At 43.5% G+C, this 21299-nt stretch overlaps 1 protein-coding gene across 2 annotated transcripts in view; it reads left to right on the top strand.

Moving 5' to 3' along the window:
* Nucleotides 1-21088, top strand: part of MTRF1L (mitochondrial translation release factor 1 like) — a 163651-nt gene extending 142563 nt beyond the window's left edge. For both annotated transcript variants that reach the window (XM_053711809.1, XM_053711808.1), the window contains exon 7: nt 20794-21088. In XM_053711809.1, the coding sequence (XP_053567784.1) occupies nt 20794-21006 (213 nt within the window). In that variant the 3' untranslated portion in view covers nt 21007-21088. The remainder of the gene's footprint in view (nt 1-20793) is intronic.
* The last annotated feature ends 211 nt before the right edge of the window (nt 21089-21299 follow it).

Genomic DNA, 21299 nt, shown 5'->3' with positions numbered 1-21299 from the left:
GATCCAAAGGAAGTTTTTTGCGAAATCAGCGGTTCCAAAGGTCCTATTGCTTGATGAACTTTTAATTCCTAAATTGAATAGAGTTTGGGGACAGGGTGGTGCCTTCCTTGCTCCTGTTAGATGGCGAACATCATTAGGAATGAAGGGGACCAGGAGAATTCCTTTTTTCCCTCTTCTCCCTTTAACAAATTGATCCCGGTCCTGGTCTCTCAATGGAGTTGAGGTTCCATCCCCAAATGGGATGGTGTTATCTTCACCTTTGCTAAAACGTACTACTATCCCACTTGAGGATAGTTCTTCGTTTGGAGAGCCCATGGATAAGTGTTGGAAACTCTGTTAAAGTGAAGGTAAACTTACCTTGTTTACGTTCTTCATTAACATTCTTTATGCCAAAATAATATGAGTTTCATTCATCAATTTTGCAGCACTTATCTGTCAACAAAGTTATGACCGCAACTATTTGATTTTACATACTATCGTAATTCAACCCGTAATATATTTTTTGTTTTTTGCATCTGGTCACGCTGTCCCAATAACCAATTGAAATTCTGGCCGTTAGGCAGCCGTCAAGCTATGTCATCCTAGTATTGTTTAATCTGCGCATGCGCCAATTTACTTTATGCAGACTTGGTTTTGTTGCGCGCTCCCGTTTTGCGCGGCAATAAAGAGTAAACCTTGTGATAGTTGCAGTCTAGGGAAAAGGGTCACGTATTGAAAAAATTCATAGCCACTCTGTTTGGAATATAACATAGTACTGAATGAATACATTATTGTTATTCATTCAATACTATGTTGCTAGCGTGATTGACGCATGCGCGTTTTAGATCTGTTCAATGTGAACGCGGATTTTACATATACGTATGGAACAGGTGGGACAGCTCTATACGTCAGCACAAAGAAATAGAGAAAGTAGATGATGGGCGGAGTTAGCGCGGTAACGGTAGGAAATTTTATAGATAAATAAAGTTGAAAATATAAAATGAATAAAAAAAAAAAAGTTAGCAATCTCAGTATATTTGACATATAGAGTAGATTGATGTGTTCTAGAGGCTCAAACTTTACTTTCACTTTAAGAAAGATGTTTCAACATATGGGATATTTGTTTCAACCGGCGGAGGCTGTTGCCGCGATTGTGGGATAAACTACCTTCTGGTGTTACTCCTTATAGGATTTGATCGAGGTGGTAGGTCCCCTCAATGTTCCTCATTAAAGATTTATGGCCTTGAGGGTTGCTAATTCTTTTATTTGTGACAGATTATTCGCTATGCTATGGCTTCAGCTTTTTCTGTTCAGGCCCATTGGGCTCTGCCTGAAGTCTTGATCTGTGGATTTGACTTCTAAGTCTAGACTTCTTCCTCCCCTTGCAGGGAATGATTTCTCCAACATAGGTGTGTCCGGTCCACGGCGTCATCCTTACTTGTGGGATATTCTCTTCCCCAACAGGAAATGGCAAAGAGCCCAGCAAAGCTGGTCACATGATCCCTCCTAGGCTCCGCCTACCCCAGTCATTCTCTTTGCCGTTGTACAGGCAACATCTCCACGGAGATGGCTTAGAGTTTTTTAGTGTTTAACTGTAGTTTTTTATTATTCAATCAAGAGTTTGTTATTTTAAAATAGTGCTGGTATGTACTATTTACTCAGAAACAGAAAAGAGATGAAGATTTCTGTTTGTATGAGGAAAATGATTTTAGCACCGTAACTAAAATCCATGGCTGTTCCACACAGGACTGTTGAGAGCAATTAACTTCAGTTGGGGGAACAGTGTGCAGTCTCTTACTGCTTGAGGTATGACACATTCTAACAAGACGATGTAATGCTGGAAGCTGTCATTTTCCCTATGGGATCCGGTAAGCCATGTTTATTAAGATAGTAAATAAGGGCTTCACAAGGGCTTATTAAGACTGTAGACTTTTTCTGGGCTAAATCGATTCATTATTAACACATATTTAGCCTTGAGGAATCATTTATTCTGGGTATTTTGATATGATTATATCGGCAGGCACTGTTTTAGACACCTTATTCTTTAGGGGCTTTCCCTAATCATAGTCAGAGCCTCATTTTCGCGCCGGTATGGCGCACTTGTTTTTGAGGACAGCATGGCATGCAGCTGCATGTGTGTGGAGCTCTGATACATAGAAAAGTCTTTCTGAAGGCATCATTTGGTATCGTATTCCCCTTTGGGCTTGGTTGGGTCTCAGCAAAGCAGATTCCAGGGACTGTAAAGGGGTTAAATATAAAAACGGCTCCGGTTCCGTTATTTTAAGGGTTAAAGCTTCCAAATTTGGTGTGCAATACTTTTAAGGCTTTAAGACACTGTGGTGAAATTTTGGTGAATTTTGAACAATTCCTTCATACTTTTTCGCAATTGCAGTAATAAAGTGTGTTTAGTTTAAAATTTAAAGTGACAGTAACGGTTTTAGTTTAAAACGTTTTTTGTGCTTTGTTATCAAGTTTATGCCTGTTTAACATGTCTGAACTACCAGATAGATTGTGTTCTGACTGTGGGGAAACCAAGGTTCCTTCTCATTTAACTATATGTATTTTATGTCATAAAAAAATTTAGTAAAAATGATGCCCAAGATGATTCCTCAAGTGAGGGGAGTAAGCATGGTACTGCATCATCCCCTCCTTCGTCTACACCAGTCTTGCCCATACAGGAGGCCCCTAGTACATCTAGTGCGCCAATACTCCTTACTATGCAACATTTAACGGCTGTAATGGATAATTCTAAACCAAAATCAAAAACATTTTAGCCAATATGCCCACTTATCAGCGAAAGCGCGACTGCTCTGTTTTAGAAAATTCTGTAGAGCATGAGAACGCTGATGATATGGTTTCTGAAGGGCCCCTACACCAGTCTGAGGGGGCCAGGGAGGTTTTGTCTGAGGGAGAAATTTCAGATTCAGGAAACATTTCTCAACAAGCTGAACCTGATGTGATTACTTTTAAATTTAAGTTGGAACATCTCAGCGCTCTGCTTAAGGAGGTGTTATCCAATTTGGATGATTGTGATTATCTGGTCATTCCAGAACCACTATGTAAAATGGAAAAGTTCTTAGAGGCCCCGGGGCCCCCCGAAGCTTTTCCTATATCCAAGCGGGTGGCGTACATTGTTAGTAAAGAATGGGACAGGCCCGGTATACCTTTAGTACCTCCCCCCATATTTATAAAATTGTTTTCCTATAGTCGACCCCAGAAAGGACTGATGGCAGACAGTCCCCAAGGTCGAGGGGGCGGTTTCTACTCTACACAAGCGCGCCACTATACCCATAGAAGATAGTTGTGCTTTCCAAGATCCTATGGATAAAAAATTAGAAGGTCTGCTAAAGATGTTTGTTCAGCAAGGTTCCCTTCTACAACCAATTGCATGCATTGTCCCTGTCACTGCAGCCGCGTGTTTCTAGTTTGATGAGCTAGGAAAGGCGATTATTAGTAATTCTTCTTATGAGGAGATTATGGACAGAATTCGTGCTCTTAAATTGGCTAATTCTTTCACCCTAGACGCCACCTTGCAATTGGCTAGGTTAGCGGCGAAAAAATTCTGGGTTTGCTATTGCGGCGCAGAGCGCTTTGGTTAAAATCTTGGGCAGCGGATGCGTCTTCCAAGAACAAATTGCTTGACATTCCTTTCAAGGGGAAAACACTCTTTGGCCCTGACTTGAAAGAGATTATCTCTGATATCACTGGGGGCAAGGGCCACGCCCTTCCTCAGGATAGGTCTTTTCAAGACCAAAAATAAACCTAAGTTTCGTCCCTTTCGCAGAAACGGATCAGCCCCAAGGGCTACGTCCTCTAAGCAGGAAGGTAATACTTCTCAAGCCAATCCAGCCTGGAGACCTATGCAAGGCTGGAACAAAGGAAAGCAGGCCAGGAAACCTGCCACTGCTACCAAGACAGCATGAAATGCGGGCCCCCGATCCGGGACCGGATCTGGTGGGGGGCAGACTCTCTCTCTTCGCTCAGGCAAGAGATGTTCTGGATCCTTGGGCGCTAGAAATAGTCTCCCAAGGTTATTCTCTGGAGTTCAAGGGGCTTCCTCCAAGGGGGAGGTTCCACAGGTCTCAGTTGTCTTCAGACCACATAAGAAGACAGGCATTCTTACATTGGGTAGAAGACCTGCTAAAAATGGGAGTGATTCATCCTGTTCCATTAGGAGAACAAGGGATGGGGTTCTACTCCAATCTGTTCATAGTTCCCAAAAAAGAGGGAACGTTCAGACCAATCTTAGATCTCAAGATCTTGAACAAGTTTCTCAAGGTTCCATCGTTCAAGATGGAAACCATTCGAACACTTCTTCCTTCCATCCAGGAAGGTCAATTCATGACCAAGGTGGATTTCAAGGATGCGTATCTACATATTCCTATCCACAAGGAACATCATCGGTTCCTAAGGTTTGCATTCCTGGACAAGCATTTCCAGTTCGTGGCATTTTCTTTCGGATTAGCCACTGCTCCTAGGATTTTCTCATAGGTACTAGGGTCCCTTCTGGCGGTGCTAAGACCAAGGGGCATTGCTGTAGTACCTTACTTGGACGACATTCTGATTCGAGCGTCGTCCCTTCCTCAAGTAAAGGCTCACACGGACATTGTCCTGGCCTTTCTCAGATCTCACGGATGGAAAGTGAACGTGGAAAAGAGTTCTCTATCTCCGTCAACGAGGGTTCCCTTCTTGGGAACTATAATAGACTCCTTAGAAATGAGGATTTTTCTGACAGAAGCCAGAAAAACAAAACTTCTAGACTCTTGTCGGATACTTCATTCCGTTCCTCTTCCTTCCATAGCGCAGTGCATGGAAGTGATAGGTTTGATGGTAGCGGCAATGGACATAGTTCCTTTTGTGCGCATTCATCTAAGACCATTACAACTGTTCATGCTCAGTCAGTGGAATGGGGACTATTCAGACTTGTCTCCGAAGATACAAGTAAATCAGAGGACCAGAGATTCATTCCGTTGGTGGCTGTCCCTGGACAACCTGTCACAAGGGATGACCTTCCGCAGACCAGAGTGGGTCATTGTCACGACCGACGCCAGTCTGATGGGCTGGGGCGCGGTCTGGGGATCCCTGAAAGCTCAGGGTCTTTGGTCTCGGGTAGAATCTCTTCTACCGATAAATATTCTGGAACTGAGAGCGATATTCAATGCTCTCAAAGCTTGGCCTCGGCTAGCGAGGGCCAAGTTCATACATCAACCATCAGGGGGGAACAAGGAGTTCCCTAGCGATGGAAGAAGTGACCAAAATCATTCTATGGGCGGAGTCTCACTCCTGCCACCTGTCTGCTATCCACATCCCAGGAGTGGAAAATTGGGAAGCGGATTTTCTGAGTCGTCAGACATTGCATCCGGGGGAGTGGGAACTCCATCCGGAAATCTTTGCCCAAGTCACTCAACCGTGGGGCATTCCAGACATGGATCTGATGGCCTCTCGTCAGAACTTCAGAGTTCCTTACTACGGGTACAGATCCAGGGATCCCAAGGCGGCTCTAGTGGATGCACTAGTAGCACCTTGGACCTTCAAACTAGCTTATGTGTTCCCGCCGTTTCCTCTCATCCCCAGGCTGGTAGCCAGGATCAATCAGGAGAGGGCGTCGGTGATTTTGATAGCTCCTGCGTGGCCACGCAGGACTTGGTATGCAGATCTGGTGAATATGTCATCGGCTCCACCATGGAAGCTACCTTTGAGAGACCTTCTTGTTCTAGGTCCGTTCGACCCACTCCAGCTGACTGCTTGGAGATTGAACGCTTGATCTTATCAAAGCGAGGGTTCTCAGATTCTGTTATTAATACTCTTGTTCAGGCCTGAAAGCCTGTAACCAGAAAAATTACCACATAATTTGGTATATCTGTTGGTGTGAATCTGCAGGATTCCCTTGGGACAAGGTTAAGATTCCTAAGAGTCTATCCTTCCTTCGAGAAGGATTGGAAAAAGGATTATCTGCAAGTTCCTTGATGGGACAGATTTCTGCCTTGTCTGTGTTACTTCACAAAAAGCTGGCAGCTGTGCCAGATGTTCTAGCCTTTGTTCAGGCTCTGGTTAGAATCAAGCCTGTTTACAAAATTTTGACTCCTCCTTGGAGTCTCAACCTAGTTCTTTCAGTTCTTCAGGGGGTTCCGTTTGAACCCTTACATTCCGTTGATATTATGTTATTATCTTGGAAAGTTTTGTTTTTGGTTGCAATTTCTTCTGCTAGAAGAGTTTCAGAATTATCTGCTCTGCAGTGTTCTTCTCCTTATCTGGTGTTCCATGCAGATAAGGTGGTTTTGCGTACTAAACCTGGTTTTCTTCCAAAAGTTGTTTCTAACAAAAACATTAACCAGGAGATAGTTGTGCCTTCTTTATGTCCTAATCCAGTTTCAAAGAAGGAACGTTTGTTGCACAACTTGGATGTAGTTCGTGCTCTCAAATTTTACTTAGCAGCTACTAAGGATTTCAGACAAACTTTGTCTTTGTTTGTTGTTTATTCTGGTAAACGGAGAGGTCAAAAAGCAACTTCTACCTCTCTCTCCTTCTGGATTAAAAGCATTATCCGATTGGCTTATGAGACTGCCGGACGGCAGCCTCCTGAAAGAATCACAGCTCACTCCACTAGGGCTGTGGCTTCCACATGGGCCTTCAAGAACGAGGCTTCTGTTGATCAGATATGTAAGGCAGCGACTTGGTCTTCACTGCACACTTTTTCTAAATTTTACAAATTTGATACTTTTGCTTCTTCTGAGGCTATTTTTGGGAGAAAGGTTTTGCAAGCCGTGGTGCCTTCCATTTAGGTGACCTGATTTGCTCCCTCCCTTCATCCGTGTCCTAAAGCTTTGGTATTGGTTCCCACAAGTAAGGATGACGCCGTGGACCGGACACACCTATGTTGGAGAAAACAGAATTTATGTTTACCTGATAAATTACTTTCTCCAACGGTGTGTCCGGTCCACGGCCCGCCCTGGTTTTTTTTTTAATCAGGTCTGATAATTTATTTTCTTTAACTACAGTCACCACGGTAACATGTGGTTTCTCCTATGCAAATATTCCTCCTTAACGTCGGTCGAATGACTGGGGTAGGCGGAGCCTAGGAGGGATCATGTGACCAGCTTTGCTGGGCTCTTTGCCATTTCCTGTTGGGGAAGAGAATATCCCACAAGTAAGGATGACGCCGTGGACCGGACACACCGTTGGAGAAAGTAATTTATCAGGTAAACATAAATTCTGTTTTTGTTTGGTCCAGGCCTGGACTCAATTATCTCCACGGTCACAGGGGGCAGGGGTGCCCTCCTACCGCAAGAGTATAGGAACCAGTATAAGGGACGATTGTGTTTTTTTTTCGTTCTGATAAAGCCCATGTCAACAATACTCCGCTAAGCCAGAGCAAACCAAGAGCTCTTGGGAACCGGCTCAGTCCTTGATAAATCAAAGTAGAGCAAGAAGCCCGCCGAGTCTAAGTCGGCATGAATTGGCGGTCCCCTGTCCTCTTCTTGATCGGGGGCAGTATGACGCTCTTTTCAGTCCCTTGGTGCAGGGATGTGCAGGATCCATGGGTCCTTGAGGTCATAGCTCAAGGTTTTTAGATAGGTATTAAGTCTCAGCCACCCAAGGGCAGATGCCTTCTGTCTTCCTGACACAGTAAGGGCAGATTCCTTCTGTCTTCCTGACACAGTAAGGAGGGAAACCTTTCTGGAGCATGTATGGGATTTGTCTTCTTAGGAGTTATTGTCCCAGTGCCTATCGCAGTGAGAGGTTTGGGATACTATTCAAACCTTTTCGTGGTCCCTAAAAAGGAGGGAACTTTCCGTCCGATTCTGGACCTAAAGTGCTTAAGCAAGTTTTTATATGTCCCCTCCTTCAAGATGGAGACATCAAGATGGAGACAATAAGGGCCATTATTCCCCTCGTTTGAGAGGGGCAGTTCATGACCATGATAGATATGAAGGATGCTCCCTTCACGTACCAATCCTCTAGGAACACTTCCAGTTCCTAAGGTTGCATTCCTGGACCAGCACTTTCAGTTTATTGCCTTTTGTTTGCTCTAGCTACGGCTTCAAGAAATTTTTCGAAGAGTGGACCATTCAGAATTTCTCCTCTGTTTTCTTCGTTCCCATGGATGGAAGATAATCTAGAGAGAGTTCTCTTGTGTCAAGTACCAGGGTCGAATCACGGGTACTATAATAGTCTCCATAGACATGAGACTATTTCTATCAGACCAGAGACGTTGCAAGGTAGCTTTAACACGTCTTGCCCCCCAGATCTCCTTAAGTCCTCTGTGGCTCGGTGTATGGAGGTGCTTGGTCTCATGGTGTCCAGCATGGACATCATTTCCCTTGCCAGGTTTCACCTCAGACTGTTGCAACTGCCCATGCTAAAGGAGTGGAACGACGATCATTTAGATCTGTCTCAACAGATTTCTCTGGACAACCGATCAAGAGTATCGCTCTCTTAAGGCCATCCTGGCTGATTGTGACTACGGTTGCGAGTCTTTTAGGATGGGGAGCTGTTTGGGATGCCAGGAAGGTACTGGGCCTATGGTTTCAGGAGGTAAAGCTCCCTCCTGACCTCATTTTGGATCTTAGGGCAATATGCAATGCTCTAAAAGGCTTGGCCTCTGCTGGGTTCGTCCCAGTTATTCAGTTTCCAATCAGACAATATATCCTCGGTGGCTTACATCAACCATCAGGGGGGGACGAGAAGCTCCCTAGTTATGAGGGAAGTATCTCGGATTCTGGTGTGGGGGAGATCCACATTGTTCGCTGTCAGCGAACCACAACTGGGAAGCGGATTTCCTCAGCAGACAATTCTTTCATCCAGGGGAATGGTCTCTCCAGAGATTTGCTAGAGGAAGATCTTATAACGTCTCAATATCAAGCTACCCAGATAGAGGTCAAGGTACAGGGATCCTCAGGCGGAGCTAACGGATGCATTAGCGGTGCCTTGGAGGTTCAATCTAATTTATCCTTTCTGGCCGTTACCACTACTTCCTAGTGTAGTGTCTCGAGTCAAGAGGGCGTCAGTGATACTGATTGCTCCGTCTTGGCCGCAAAGAATATGGTTCACGGATATAGTGGGGATGTCATCATCTCCTCTGTGGAAGTTACCTTGTCGCAGGGATCTGCTGTCCAAGGTTTCTTTGTTCATCAATGTCTAGATTCTCTGAGGCTGACTGCGTGGATATTGAACGCTTAGTCCTAGCCAAGAGAGGGGTTTCTGAGAGAGTTATTTTTAGTCTCATCAAGCTTGTAAGCTGGTTGCTCGTTGCATCTATCATAAGGTGTGGAGGACCTACTTATTCTGTTCTCCCAGGATGAACTGGAGAAGGGCCTTTCTGCAAGTCCCCTGATGGGACAGTTTTCTGCCCTGTCTGTCTTACTGCACAAGAGGTTCGTTGAGCTTCCAGATGTGCAGCCATTTGTTAAGGCTCTGCTGGGATCAGACGTGTGTTTAGATCTAGGCTCCTCCTTGGAGTTTAAATCTTGTTCTTAAAGTGTTGCATCGGGCTCCGCTGGAGCCTATGCACGAAGTAGACACAAAATTGTGGTCTGCGAAGTTTCCTTTTCTACTGGCTATTGCTTATGCATGCATAGTATCTGTGATTGCTGCTTTGCAATGTGTCCCTCCTTATCTGGCCTTCATGCCGATAAGACTGTTTTACGAACCAAGTTAGGATTCTTCCTAAGGTTGTGTCAATTCACAACATCAATCAAGAGATTGTGGTTCCTTTTTTATGTCCTAATCCTCCTCCGTCGAAGGAACGTTTACAACGTATTTTTGGGTGTGGTTTGTGCCTTGAAGTTCTATCTTCGAGCCACAAAGGAATTTAGACACACCTGTTTTTCTGTTTGTTCTCTCTCCGGGAAGCATAGGGGTCAAAGGGCCTCTTCGACTTCCTTACCTTTTTGATTGAGGAGTGTCATCTGATTCGCATAGAGACGGCGGGACATAAGCCTCCTCTGTGGATTACGGCTCATTCTATGAGAGCAGCGGTTTCCTTTTGGGGCCTTCTAGGATGAGGACTCTATGGATCTGATTTGTAAGGCGGCTACCTAGTTCTCCTGACATACTTTTTCAAAATTTTACAAGTTTTATGTTTTTGCTTCTGCTGAAGCAGCCTTCGGGAGAAGAGTTTTGGTGTGGTGCCCTCAAATTGGGTCCGCCTCTCTTTTTTTTCCCCTCCCGTTAGCATTCCGTGTACTCTAGAGCTTGGGTATATGTTTCCCAAAAGTAAGGACTGCAGCTGTGGACTCTTCCCATATTTAGATGGAAAACATAAATTATGCTTACCTGATAATTTAATTTCCATCTGTATGGGAAGAGTCCACAGCTCCCGCCCGTGTTCTCCGGTGGGCGGCCCTAAATTTAATTATTTTTTTTCTTCTGGCACCTTTTTCACCCTGATATTGCTCCTACTGTTCCTTGTTCCCTCGGCAGAATGACTGGGTTTATGAGGAAGTGGGGGCGGTATTTAAGCCTTTGGCTGGGTTTCTTTGCCGCCTCCTGGTGGCCAGGTTCAGTATTTCCCAAAAGTAAGGAATTGTGGACTCTTCCCATACAGATGGAAATGAAATTATCAGGTAAGCATAATTTGTTTTTCATATAACTGGATGTAATAGACACTACTATAAAGAAGAATATGTACACATACTGATCTAAAAATCCAGTATAAAACTTTTTAAAAACTTACATAGAAGCTCCCAGTTTAGCACTGTTGATGAGTTTATGCTGGGACACCCAGTGAAAGGGGCTAACAAAGCTGGAAGAGCAGACTCCCCCCCCTCCCCTGCATATGAAAAGACAAATTACACAAACAGGAGCAAGCATGTATTTTGTAGACTTCAGTCTACATCCGATACTTGGGGCTTGGTTAAGAGTCTGAAAATCAGCACAATGTTATTACAAAATAAGCAAAACTATACATGGTTACTAAACACTGCCAGTTGGCTATTTAAATGGATCATCTACAAATCATTGATGCAAAGAAGCATCTAATATACAATGTCACTTTAAGCTTACTGCTTTGCAGTGCAATCAGTTTACCTTTGGTGTTCAATAAAGGTTTTCTTATTTAAGAGGTGCTGCTGCATTCAGATTTATTTGCCAAACTTTTTAAGAAAATGAGGGAGGATTGTGCTGTAGTAGATTGTCTATGTCCACTTCCCCTGTACCATGTGACAGCCATCAGCCAATCACAAATGCATACATGTACCATGTGACAGCCATCAGCCAATCAAAAATGCATATACATTTATTCTGTGAATTCTTGCACATGCTCGGTAGGAGCTGGTGACTCAAAAAATGTGCACATTTTGTTAATCGAAGTAAATTGGAAAGTTGTTTAAAATTACATGCTCTATCTAATGAAAGTTTAATTTTGACTTGAGTGTCCTTTTAAGGCCCAGATTCTAATTAGATCCGTGGGCTGGTGTGATTCTATAAGAATGTTCACCATCTTTTCTATTTCCCTGGTGGAATTACCCTTAAAACAGGGTGTCTCGCTATATGGTGTATACTGCATTTTTGTATGGGAAGGAGATGCATTGTATTGTTAAGGTGCGTCAAAACTTGCAACAAAGTTGTTAATCAAAAATCGTATTTTTATCAAAAGCTTAAAAATTGTACGTAAATGACACAGGAATAAATCGTATTACCTATGCTCAGCATAAATCGTAATTTAAGTACAACAATAGCCGTGCATGTCATATGACAGTGTTCTCTATACTAGCACGGTTATTGTCTTAGAAGTTAAAACGTTACCTCATTGGGAAACATCGCTGTGTCGTGGGTGGCTGGTGACTCTGACCTCAGCGAGGTGCCGGGTCACAGACAGGGTGAGTTTAGCACTTTTTTTTTTTTTTTTGTGTGTGTGTGTTCAATTAAACTACAGTTTATTTTTAGTAATGGTAAATCCTAGGGTATTTCTTCTTAAATGGGGAGAGTCCACAGCTGCATTCATTACTTTTGGGAAATACAGAACCTGGCCACCAGGAGGAGGCAAAACACCCGAGCCAACACCCTGAGTCTGTTTCGCTAGTTGTCTGGGTCATAGGAGGTGGTGAGTGCCCCAGCCATTGGGGGGGTGTAAGGTGCCGTTTTTATCCATAATTTCAATCACCAAGTTATGGAAATTCTGATTTTTTGGAGACGGATGTCTCTGATTCAGATTCTACTTCTTGCGAAGAATATGAAATGGCCTGGGTAATCCATGCCCATCAGTTATGTTCCGAATGCCGCTTTAGCACTTCCGCGGAAGTTAAATAGTGTTAGCACATTGTTATGTCTATCGTTTATTTTGTCTATCCCTACTAGGGCTTCTACTTTTCTGTGACCTGGGACAGTTCTGGGCTGCCCTATGTATCAGGCTGTTCCTGGTCGGGCACTCGTTTTTCTATTTCTTGAGGTCTATATCAACCACGTGGTGCCCGTTATAATTGGCTGGCCCGATAGGGGTGCTGAGTTGCTTACTCTGGTGAAGAGTTTGTTTACTTGGTTTTACATGTTATAGGAGGCCTTTCGTTCCTAGATGTCAAGCTGGTTTTTGTTTATTCCTTTGGGTGGGGCATCAGAGGGAATTGTGCTCAGTCCTCAATGTCCTGTTCCTGGTTGCTGGCGGGGTTACTGAGCTCTGATCCTGCTTAGGCTTACTCTGGGGGTCCCTTGGGTCCTTTGGCTCTGGAGCTAGAGTTTTTCTCCTTCCCAATAGGGTTGGAATTTCAGATGACTCCTTGGAAATCCGTGGTACCAGGTTTAGGTGGCGATTACTCATCTCCTCTATAAGTATTTTTTCTTAGATTGTCCTTTTTGAATCCTTGGCGACGGTACCTCTTTCTTAAAGGGTCGAGGTTGCTTGTGCTCCCCCCCCCCTTTCTTGGGGCTGGTTTTCTGGTCATCTGTTTCTGAAAGCTATGGCTTTTTGGTATTTTTTTCCCCTACAGTATCTCGTCTGCTCCCATATTTTTGGAGCTCTGGAGATTGTGTTGTCTCTTTTTTTTCCTGCGGTTGCCCCTACTTAGGTGTTTCAGTTTGATTTGTCGCTCGCCTGGAGTTTGGGATGCTCGTTCATTCGTAAATTCCTTCAGCTGTAGGGGTTTACGGGAGGGGAGGTTGATTCCAAGACTTAGTGGGTGTTGTCCCTCAAGCCTTTAGGGGTTAAGCTCTCTGTCTCTGGGATACTTACGTGAGCGTTCAGTGTCCAAGGACCCTTGAATGTGGCTGTAATCGCATCACCGATGGTGCAAGGTCTTCTCCGGATGGGGTAACCTGATGGTACCTCAGGGGTTATTAGTTTTGAAGCCGGTTCCGGGGGTCCGGTTTTCTTGACCGTGTCTTTGTCTAGATATTTTGGGTCTTCTGTGTCCAGATCTATTAGGTTGGATCTGGACGGCACAGTTCTTCCGGTTCCGGAACGTCCTCTTGTCCCTTCTGAGGGATTTTTCTCTCTCCCTTAATGAAGAATTGGAAATTTCTACTGGGCCGGCTGTAATAGCCGTATGGCAATCGGTATTGGACTTTGTCTCCTTGGTGGCCTTTGTGCTCGGTTGAGTCGAGTGATCTGGGCGGTCATTAGGAAGGAGAAAAGTGGGAGGAGGTAACGAGCACTGAGGAAGCTATTACAAACTAATGGAAATAACAGTGTGTAAGAAGCTCTGTGCTATATTAAAAAACTAAAATATGATAAGAACAATAATGTGCTAGAACAATAATACATTTTTTGATTTCTCACTATATGTGGAAGAAGATATAAAAATATTATATGGATGAAAAAAGGAAAACAGTGTAAAGTGAAAAAAAACTGTATTTATATAAATAAATGGGTCTAGTAATAAATGGACCTAATATAAAATGCACTGTGTAAATAGAACTATACACATCCAATTTTGGATAATGTAAAAAAGTGGTAGGTGGGATCTATTAATGCCATTATGAGACAAAGGAGTGTGGTCAAATATTTGTAAGAAAAATAAAATAAAATTTATTTTGGCAACATATAAAACTATTAAAATAAATCACATATAAATGAATAGCATTTTTTTTAAAACAATATATATGTAGGTTGGCCATACAAATAAAGTTGAATGAGGCTAAAATACAATGATAAAGAACATTTCTTTTCAAAACTTATACTGCTTTTGTTTTATATTAGGCAAAACGGATGATAGTTACATAGCATATTCCAGTACACTTTGTAAGAATATCGTTCTGTAATCTTAGTACAAGTGTAACGAATTTCGGTAAAACAATGAACCTTACAGCTTTAAATTGTATAATATAACAGCCTGAAAGGAGTGGATTGCCTGACACTGTTAGTATTGAACTTGCAGTTAGTGTTTTTAGTATGTATAATACTTGCAGCTGGTTTTTATCAAACCCAATGCGTAGCTCCGTGTCCGTGCTTTGTGAAGATGTGGCACAGGTTTGAATCCAAGTGCCTGAAGAAACTTTAAACAAAGTTATCCGATGTTGGTTTCCTGCTGGGATTTGTAAAGGTTTAATTACCAAGATGGAACCCAGAGTGGTGTTTGCAGCGTAAGCTAATGATTGCAGTCTTACTGCGCTCACGTGATGAGGATTCTATGGCAAGCTGAAGTGCTCAAAAATAGCACTGGTAGAACTGTATATCCAAGTAACGGTCCTTGACAGGTGTATTGCAACGCGTTTCAGCTGACACTGCAGCCTTTTTCTTGAAAAAAAAGTCCGGAGATGCAGGGAAAGTCTTTCTGCGAAACAGTTCAACAAGCAATAAGCGTTGTCGAACTTCGCTTCGCTGCCTGCTTCTTCTCTCAATTCCATAGCAGAGGCAAAGCTACTATCCATCACACTTGAAGAGCCATGTTCCTGTTCCACGGCGTAGATTCCGGTAAGATCATTTAATTTTACTTCTTCATGATTGTACTGTAACTCATTTGTTCCTGCAAACTCACATGAAAAATACAGGGTCTCAGTGGGACTCCTTTAGTATCTTGGACTCAAGTGTTAATATCTACTGAGGGGGATTATTGAACAGGGGGGGGGTTTAATCATGTTTGTCTAGTGATCTGGGCGGCCATTAGGAAGGCTTTTGGAACATAACGGCCTTTTCGAAGTGACGCAACCTTGCGGTTGGGCGCGCTTTTTTTTGGACTGTATGGTTCACCTTAAAAAGTGGCCGGGCGTGTTTACGTTCTGATCTCCCATTTCCGCATTCCTGACTGTGTGGCGACGGAGAATTTGAGTCCGCTGGTGTCTGGTTCATAGGAGGTGGTGAGTGCTCCAGCCATTGTGGGTGCCTGGTGCCGTTTAAATTGTTTTATATATATAGTCCATTTTTTGGTATCCTTTATCCATTTATGGAGGATGCTGATGTTGAGATTGTTCAACTTTCTGATTCAGATTCTTCGTCCTGTAACAAATGCGAATTGGCCACATTGACTCAGGTCAGTCAGTTATATTTGTTGGGCTGTCCTAGAGCGCCTTGTTCCTCTGGCTCGGAGATTCAAGGGACTGCTGAGCCATCCGCCTCGGGGGGGGGCCTGTCCTCCGGGAGGCGAGTTCCCTACCGCTCCCTACTACTACTACACATGCGGGTAACCCAGGTTATGTTTTTTCCTTCTCTGAGGGTGGATTGTTCCTCCCTGGAGGCTGTGGCACTTTTTCGCTTTTACATACTTTTGGCGCTTGCTCGTCTTCAAAGTTCACATGTTTATTTGCGATTGTGTTTGTGCCTGATTGCCCCAGGTCTCTCGGCCACAAGAGGGCATGTGCAGTTCCCTGCGGGTGTAACTGTTCCTGAGTGTTGTGCCTTTCGTTACAGGCTGGCTCGCCTTCGTGTTCTACTCAGACACGTTTTTGAGCTGTTTGGGGATCCTTCTCGGCTATGGGACTCATCAGTCTCCTCCTTCAAATAGCTCACCTCGTTAGACATGGGGGGATGACGTAATCTTTTAAGTCTTCTTATCGAGATCCTTGCCAGTTTTGTTGGAGGAGCAGGGTTTCCGTTAGGCTGGTCCTGCAGATCTTACTGTTCTTCTTGGGCGTTAACCCTTAATCCATTTAGGATTAATTTTATTTTTCCTTTCATACTATGTTTCCTGCGGGAACTTTCTCTGGGATCGATACTCGCTGTTCGCTTTTGCGGAAGTTGTTCGGGACACATTGGTCCCATGTTTGTCTGTTTTTTACTTCCTCCCTCTCTGAGGGCGGATTTAGCCAGCTTGGCAGTTATGACCCTGGTTGCAGGCTGGTCCTGCTTGGGTTCAGATCTTCTATCTCACGGCTTATTCAGACAGGTGGCGCCTATTCTACATTGCTGGTCAGGTTGGGGTGCCTATTGCTCTCAATATTATTTGTTTCTTGTTATTTGTTTTACACGTTTCAAGAGGACTTGCGGATCTGTGCGGCTCTCGTGATTGTTTAAGTTCTTAAATAGCCGTCTCTCGGGTGACTGGGTCAGTGAATTTTGCTGCATCACTCTGTTGCTTCTGATATCCTCGGACCCTAGAGTATTCCTTCCCACATGGTGGGAAGGTTAGAGGTTTAGCGCCTCTTTTTGGGCTCCGGTTAGGGGCCCTTCCCTGGTGTTGGGAATGCTCTGCATCTCCTTTTTTGGGATAGAAGAGGTCCTAGTGGTTTTCCACTCATATGGTTCAGGTATTGCCATCCAGGTGGCATCCAAACCCATGTTTTACTGTCTTTTGACTTTGAATCTGAGGTGATTTGGAGGCTTGCTATTGCTCTGTTCGGGTGACTTGTCCTCACTGTTCCCCTTGTGTCTGGAGCTTGTGGCTAGCTGGACAGCTAACTTAGTATACTAAGGCTCTGTGGCTACTCTGTACTGTAGAAAACCAAGGGTTGCTAATTTGATCCCTGGCTAGGTCTACTCAGCCTTTCCTCCTTCGAGGTTGATAAAATGAGCAGCGCCTTGTGTTCCATAAGGGGGATTAGCCGCGCTTTTCAAGCACAATCATGTTAATGTTGCTTGGACGCCTGTTAGCTCTAGTGTCCTTTTAAGTCCTTGGGAGGCATTGGCTCTCTGGAGTGTTGGGCTCCTGCAAGGGGTGGTCTCTTCCCTTTGGGTCGGGACTTGCAAGGGCTACTTGCTCTTGTTATCCAGGTTATTTTGGATTTTTCCCTGGGAGGTCTGTTTTTTATATCAGATGAGGGATTTATGTTCCTGGAAGATTGTTTAATACTAAGCATTTGTGGGGCCCGGGCATCTTGTCCTGATCTTCCGGTTGTCGAAGGTTTTACTCTGCGTTTTTATAAACGGACCTTATGATCCTAGGACTGGCCTGGGGGTTCCAGTTTTCGGGGTTCTTGGGCTTAGCCCTTGTTCTGGCTGTTCTGTTTTACAACTTAGAAGCTAGATTTACTGAGAGCCGGGGCTCCTTGGGGACTTGTCTTGTGCCGGACTATACCGTTCCCTTGGCACAGCCAACTAATGTGACCTGATGGTGGGCTTTCCGGCCTAGCAAGCGGAAGGTTTGCGGTTGCTCGGGTGTTCTTCTTGCACCTGGTATGGTTGCTAGCAAGATGGTGTTTTGAGTTTTTTTTCCGTGTTTCTCAGTGACGTGGCCTTGTGTTCTCTCCGTTCTTCCTACGACTTCCTGTCTTATGGACAGGTGTTTATCGATGCTCTCCTCTTCAGGGGGCTCATTGTCCTCCTTACGGAGGTGTCGTTCCTTTTTTAAGGGCCTCTCCTGTGTTTGGGAGGTTGGAACAGATGTTTTATCTGGTTCAGGGATTGGTCTGCTCTTTGAGTTGTCCCTTTCCATTTGGGGAGCTGCTGGCTCCATATTGAGACTTTAGTTGTGTGGCTTTGCTAGATCTCCTTGGGTCTAACGCCTGCTCGATTGTCTCTAGGTTGAAGTGGCTGTGTCCATTCTTCCGCCTTTTTGGAGGCCAGTCTTGGGGTTCCTTTCTGTTCCTTGTTTTCAGATCTGCCGTTGGTTGGGCTGGTTCGGCTAGGTGTAGGATCTGAGATCTGTTTTTCATCCTCAGCTCTTGGGGGTTCCATTGGACCTTTTTTTTTTTTTTTTTTTAGAGGTTCTGTGCCTCTCCCCCTTTGAGATCTGTGAGTAGGCCTGGCGGCCTGGTTTGCCTGGCGGCCTGAATTGCCTGGAGTGTGTCCTCTGTCTTGGAGGTTGGGCAATCTGCTATTCTGTTCGGCCGCTTTTTCCTTACGGATAGTGTTTTCTCTGTGTCTTCCTATGGATGGCAGCATGTTACTGGACTCAGATGTTTATCTTTCTGAGTTTGCTACTTGTAATGTTTCTGTTTGCTCAGTCTCTGAGTTCTGACGTTTTGAGGACTTTGTCTTTAGCTGTCTTTTTCAGTGCTGTTGCACGATGTTTAGGAGATGTTTCTTCTCCTTGATGATGCCCGGTTGCTCCTTATGGGTTGGGCGTCGTCTCCCCTTGTTCTCGGGATCCATTCGGGTCTCTTTGGACTTGGCCTTCTTTTGAAGGGGTTTATTATTTATTGGATCTTGCTGTACCTTTTGGGTATCCCTTTGGCTCACCCTTGTCCTCTCCCTTTTGGGGAATTTGATACTGTACTAGTGAGGGTTGTGTGGGGACCGACTGCTGGGCAACGGTTCTCCTGGAGGAGTGTTGGCTCAGTGAGTCTTCTTTGCGGTCTCTAGTTAGGCTTTCGGACTATCTGCAGGTCAGTGCCCTTGGAGCCTTTTCCTTCTAGTTTTTTTGCCCGGCTCCGACAAAGTGGGGTTTGCTTGGGTTGTGGGTTTTTTCAGGCCTGGTGCCCTCAGAATGGGCCACCTATTGTACCCTCCCGTTTTTGCATTCAGTGTCCTCTATAGCTTGGGTATTGTTTTCCCAAAAGTAATGAATGCAGCTGTGGACTCTTTCCATTTATGAAGAAAAACATAAATTATGCTTACTTGATAATTTTCTTTTCTTCAGATGGAAAGAGTCCACAGCTCCCCACCCATATTTTTTCCTGTGGGGCATCTTATTCTTTATTCTTCTGGCACCTTTTCACCCTGGTATTTCTTCTACTGTTCCTTCTTCCTCGGCAGAATGACTAGGGGATGAGGGAAGTGGGAGGAGTATTTAAGCCTTTGGCTGGGGTGTCTTTGCCTCCCCCCTGGTGGCTAGGTTCTAATTTCCCAAAAGTAATGAATGCAGCTGTGGACTCTTCATCTGAAGAAAAGAAAATCATCAGGTAAGCATAATTTAAGTTTTTTAAAGTTAATTATAAAACACTACATACATACACATACGCGCATACATAGGGATTCATATGTTCACCTTTGATCCCTCACCAGTCCAACCCAATATCCCTCTATAACTCCCACAAAACATTGTTTTATTAATGAATTTATGTTTTAAAAGTGTTAAGTCCAAATAAAATTCAAAACCTTAATTTTAATAGCATTTTAGGTGTTTTGTACTGCAAACTAGCAAGTGATAATGGTTTACTTCATGTCTCACAAAGTTTGCTGCGCTATTTTGGCCACGTTAAGATGCTTTGGTAAAAATATATAACCTTGCTCTTTTAATACCAGATTGTGAGTAATTATTTATCTGGGCAGGATACGGCTTGTTAGCCAATTTGGAGTGTCAGTTACACAAATCTACACATCACCGTTCATGTTTGGCTTTAAGAGCTGCAATGAGTATCTCTCTTACTGGTCTTTACCTATGCGTTTTACCATTTGTAGTGTTTTTGTCCAAGGTTAGGGGATCTTCTAAACAGAAATATGGATTTTGATAGCATATAACAAGCCTAATTATATTTGCAAAGGAGCTACATAAATAGTTATTGTAAAATAGTAGTGGTGTTATATTTCTGCATTATTATTATTACCAACCCATTAACGAACAGCGCCATACCCTGTATGATGCTGGTTGTTAAGCCCTTAATGACCAGCGTCATATCGCTAAAACTAGCAAGATCACGCTATTTCTGCACGCGCCCCGTATTGGGTAGCGTTGGTGCTGATCGCTGGTGGGTGGGAGGGTAAGGATGGGGGCGGGAGTTGTGTGGGACCGCTAATGCTATGGAGAAAAACAACAGAGTGGCAGGGAGGGGGAATCTGGTTATCATACTGAGTGATGGGATAAGAGGGTGGGAAGTCGATCTGGGATGGGGTAGGGTATTGGGGGTGCAGCTACACTACATAAAAAAAAATGGGTATTTATTTTTTATTTTTAAATGAGCCTAATTTGCAGCAAACTGGGTACTGGCAGAAGGCTGCTAGTACCTAAGATGGCGGCAAATAGGTAGAGGGGGGAGGGTTAGAGAGCTGTTTGGGGGGGGTTCAGGGAGGTTGGGGGTAAGGGGGGATCCTACACTGCAGAAAGAAAAAAAAAGCCTTTTATTTTAGTACTGGCCAAAGCCATATATGTCTGTTATTTCTGAACAAAGGCGATCCCAGAGAATAATTTACAACCATTTGTGCTATGATTGCACAAGCTGTTTTTAAATAATTTCAGTGAGAAACCTAAAATTGTGAAAATCTTAACGTGTTTTTATATATATATATATATATATATATATATATATTTGATCGCATTTGGCGGTGAAATGGTGGCATGAAATATACCAAAATGGGCCTAGATCAATACTTTGGGTTGTCTACTAAAAAAATATATATAGTTTTGATAGGTAAACATAAAAAAGGCTATATTTCTGTTTAAAGGTAGTGATGGCAAAAATGCTAAAAATGCTCTGGTCTTTTGGGGAAGTTTTTGTCTGAAAAAAATATTGTGATGTATATGTAGTATTATTATTGGCTATGGCTATGACCTGTCTTTAATCCCCATGTTTTATCATAAATATTTATACTTCAGCCAATAAACCCTAGTTCTTTGTTTTTACTTTTAATAGATTGGCACCAAAGGAAGATCCGAAAAAATACGGACTTACAACTTTCCTCAGGATCGTGTCACAGACCACCGAATTGGCATGTCTTTACATAACATTGAAGGCTTTATGCTCGGGGAAGAACTTTTAGATGAGATGATTCAGTCTCTGAGTGACTATGCAGACTATGAATCACTAATGGACATTATTTCAGAGTCATCTAGTGAAGATCTGTGAACAGTCTCTAAATGCCTATGTATGTATATTCTTTGTTGCCACTGTATCTTGTGACGCAATAATACAATATGATTTATACTTTTTCAAGCCTTATTTTTTTAGGTTAAAAATGCCAAACAAGAAAACAATCACATAAACTAGCAACATTCTGATTGTTCTGGTGGTATTATTTTTATTTATTAAATAACAAGCATGCAAGATTTTTTTTTAAGTTCTTTCTAAAGCTTCTTAAGTTTTTTATATTTGTCCTGACTTGCTTTTCTTCAGGAGCAGTGTTATAATTTTGTTCTTTT

The sequence above is a fragment of the Bombina bombina genome, chromosome 4 (assembly GCF_027579735.1).
Source record: "Bombina bombina isolate aBomBom1 chromosome 4, aBomBom1.pri, whole genome shotgun sequence".
Classification (NCBI taxonomy): domain Eukaryota; kingdom Metazoa; phylum Chordata; class Amphibia; order Anura; family Bombinatoridae; genus Bombina; species Bombina bombina.
Note: the sequence above shows the minus strand (reverse complement) of the source record. Positions and strands in the feature narration are given on the sequence as shown.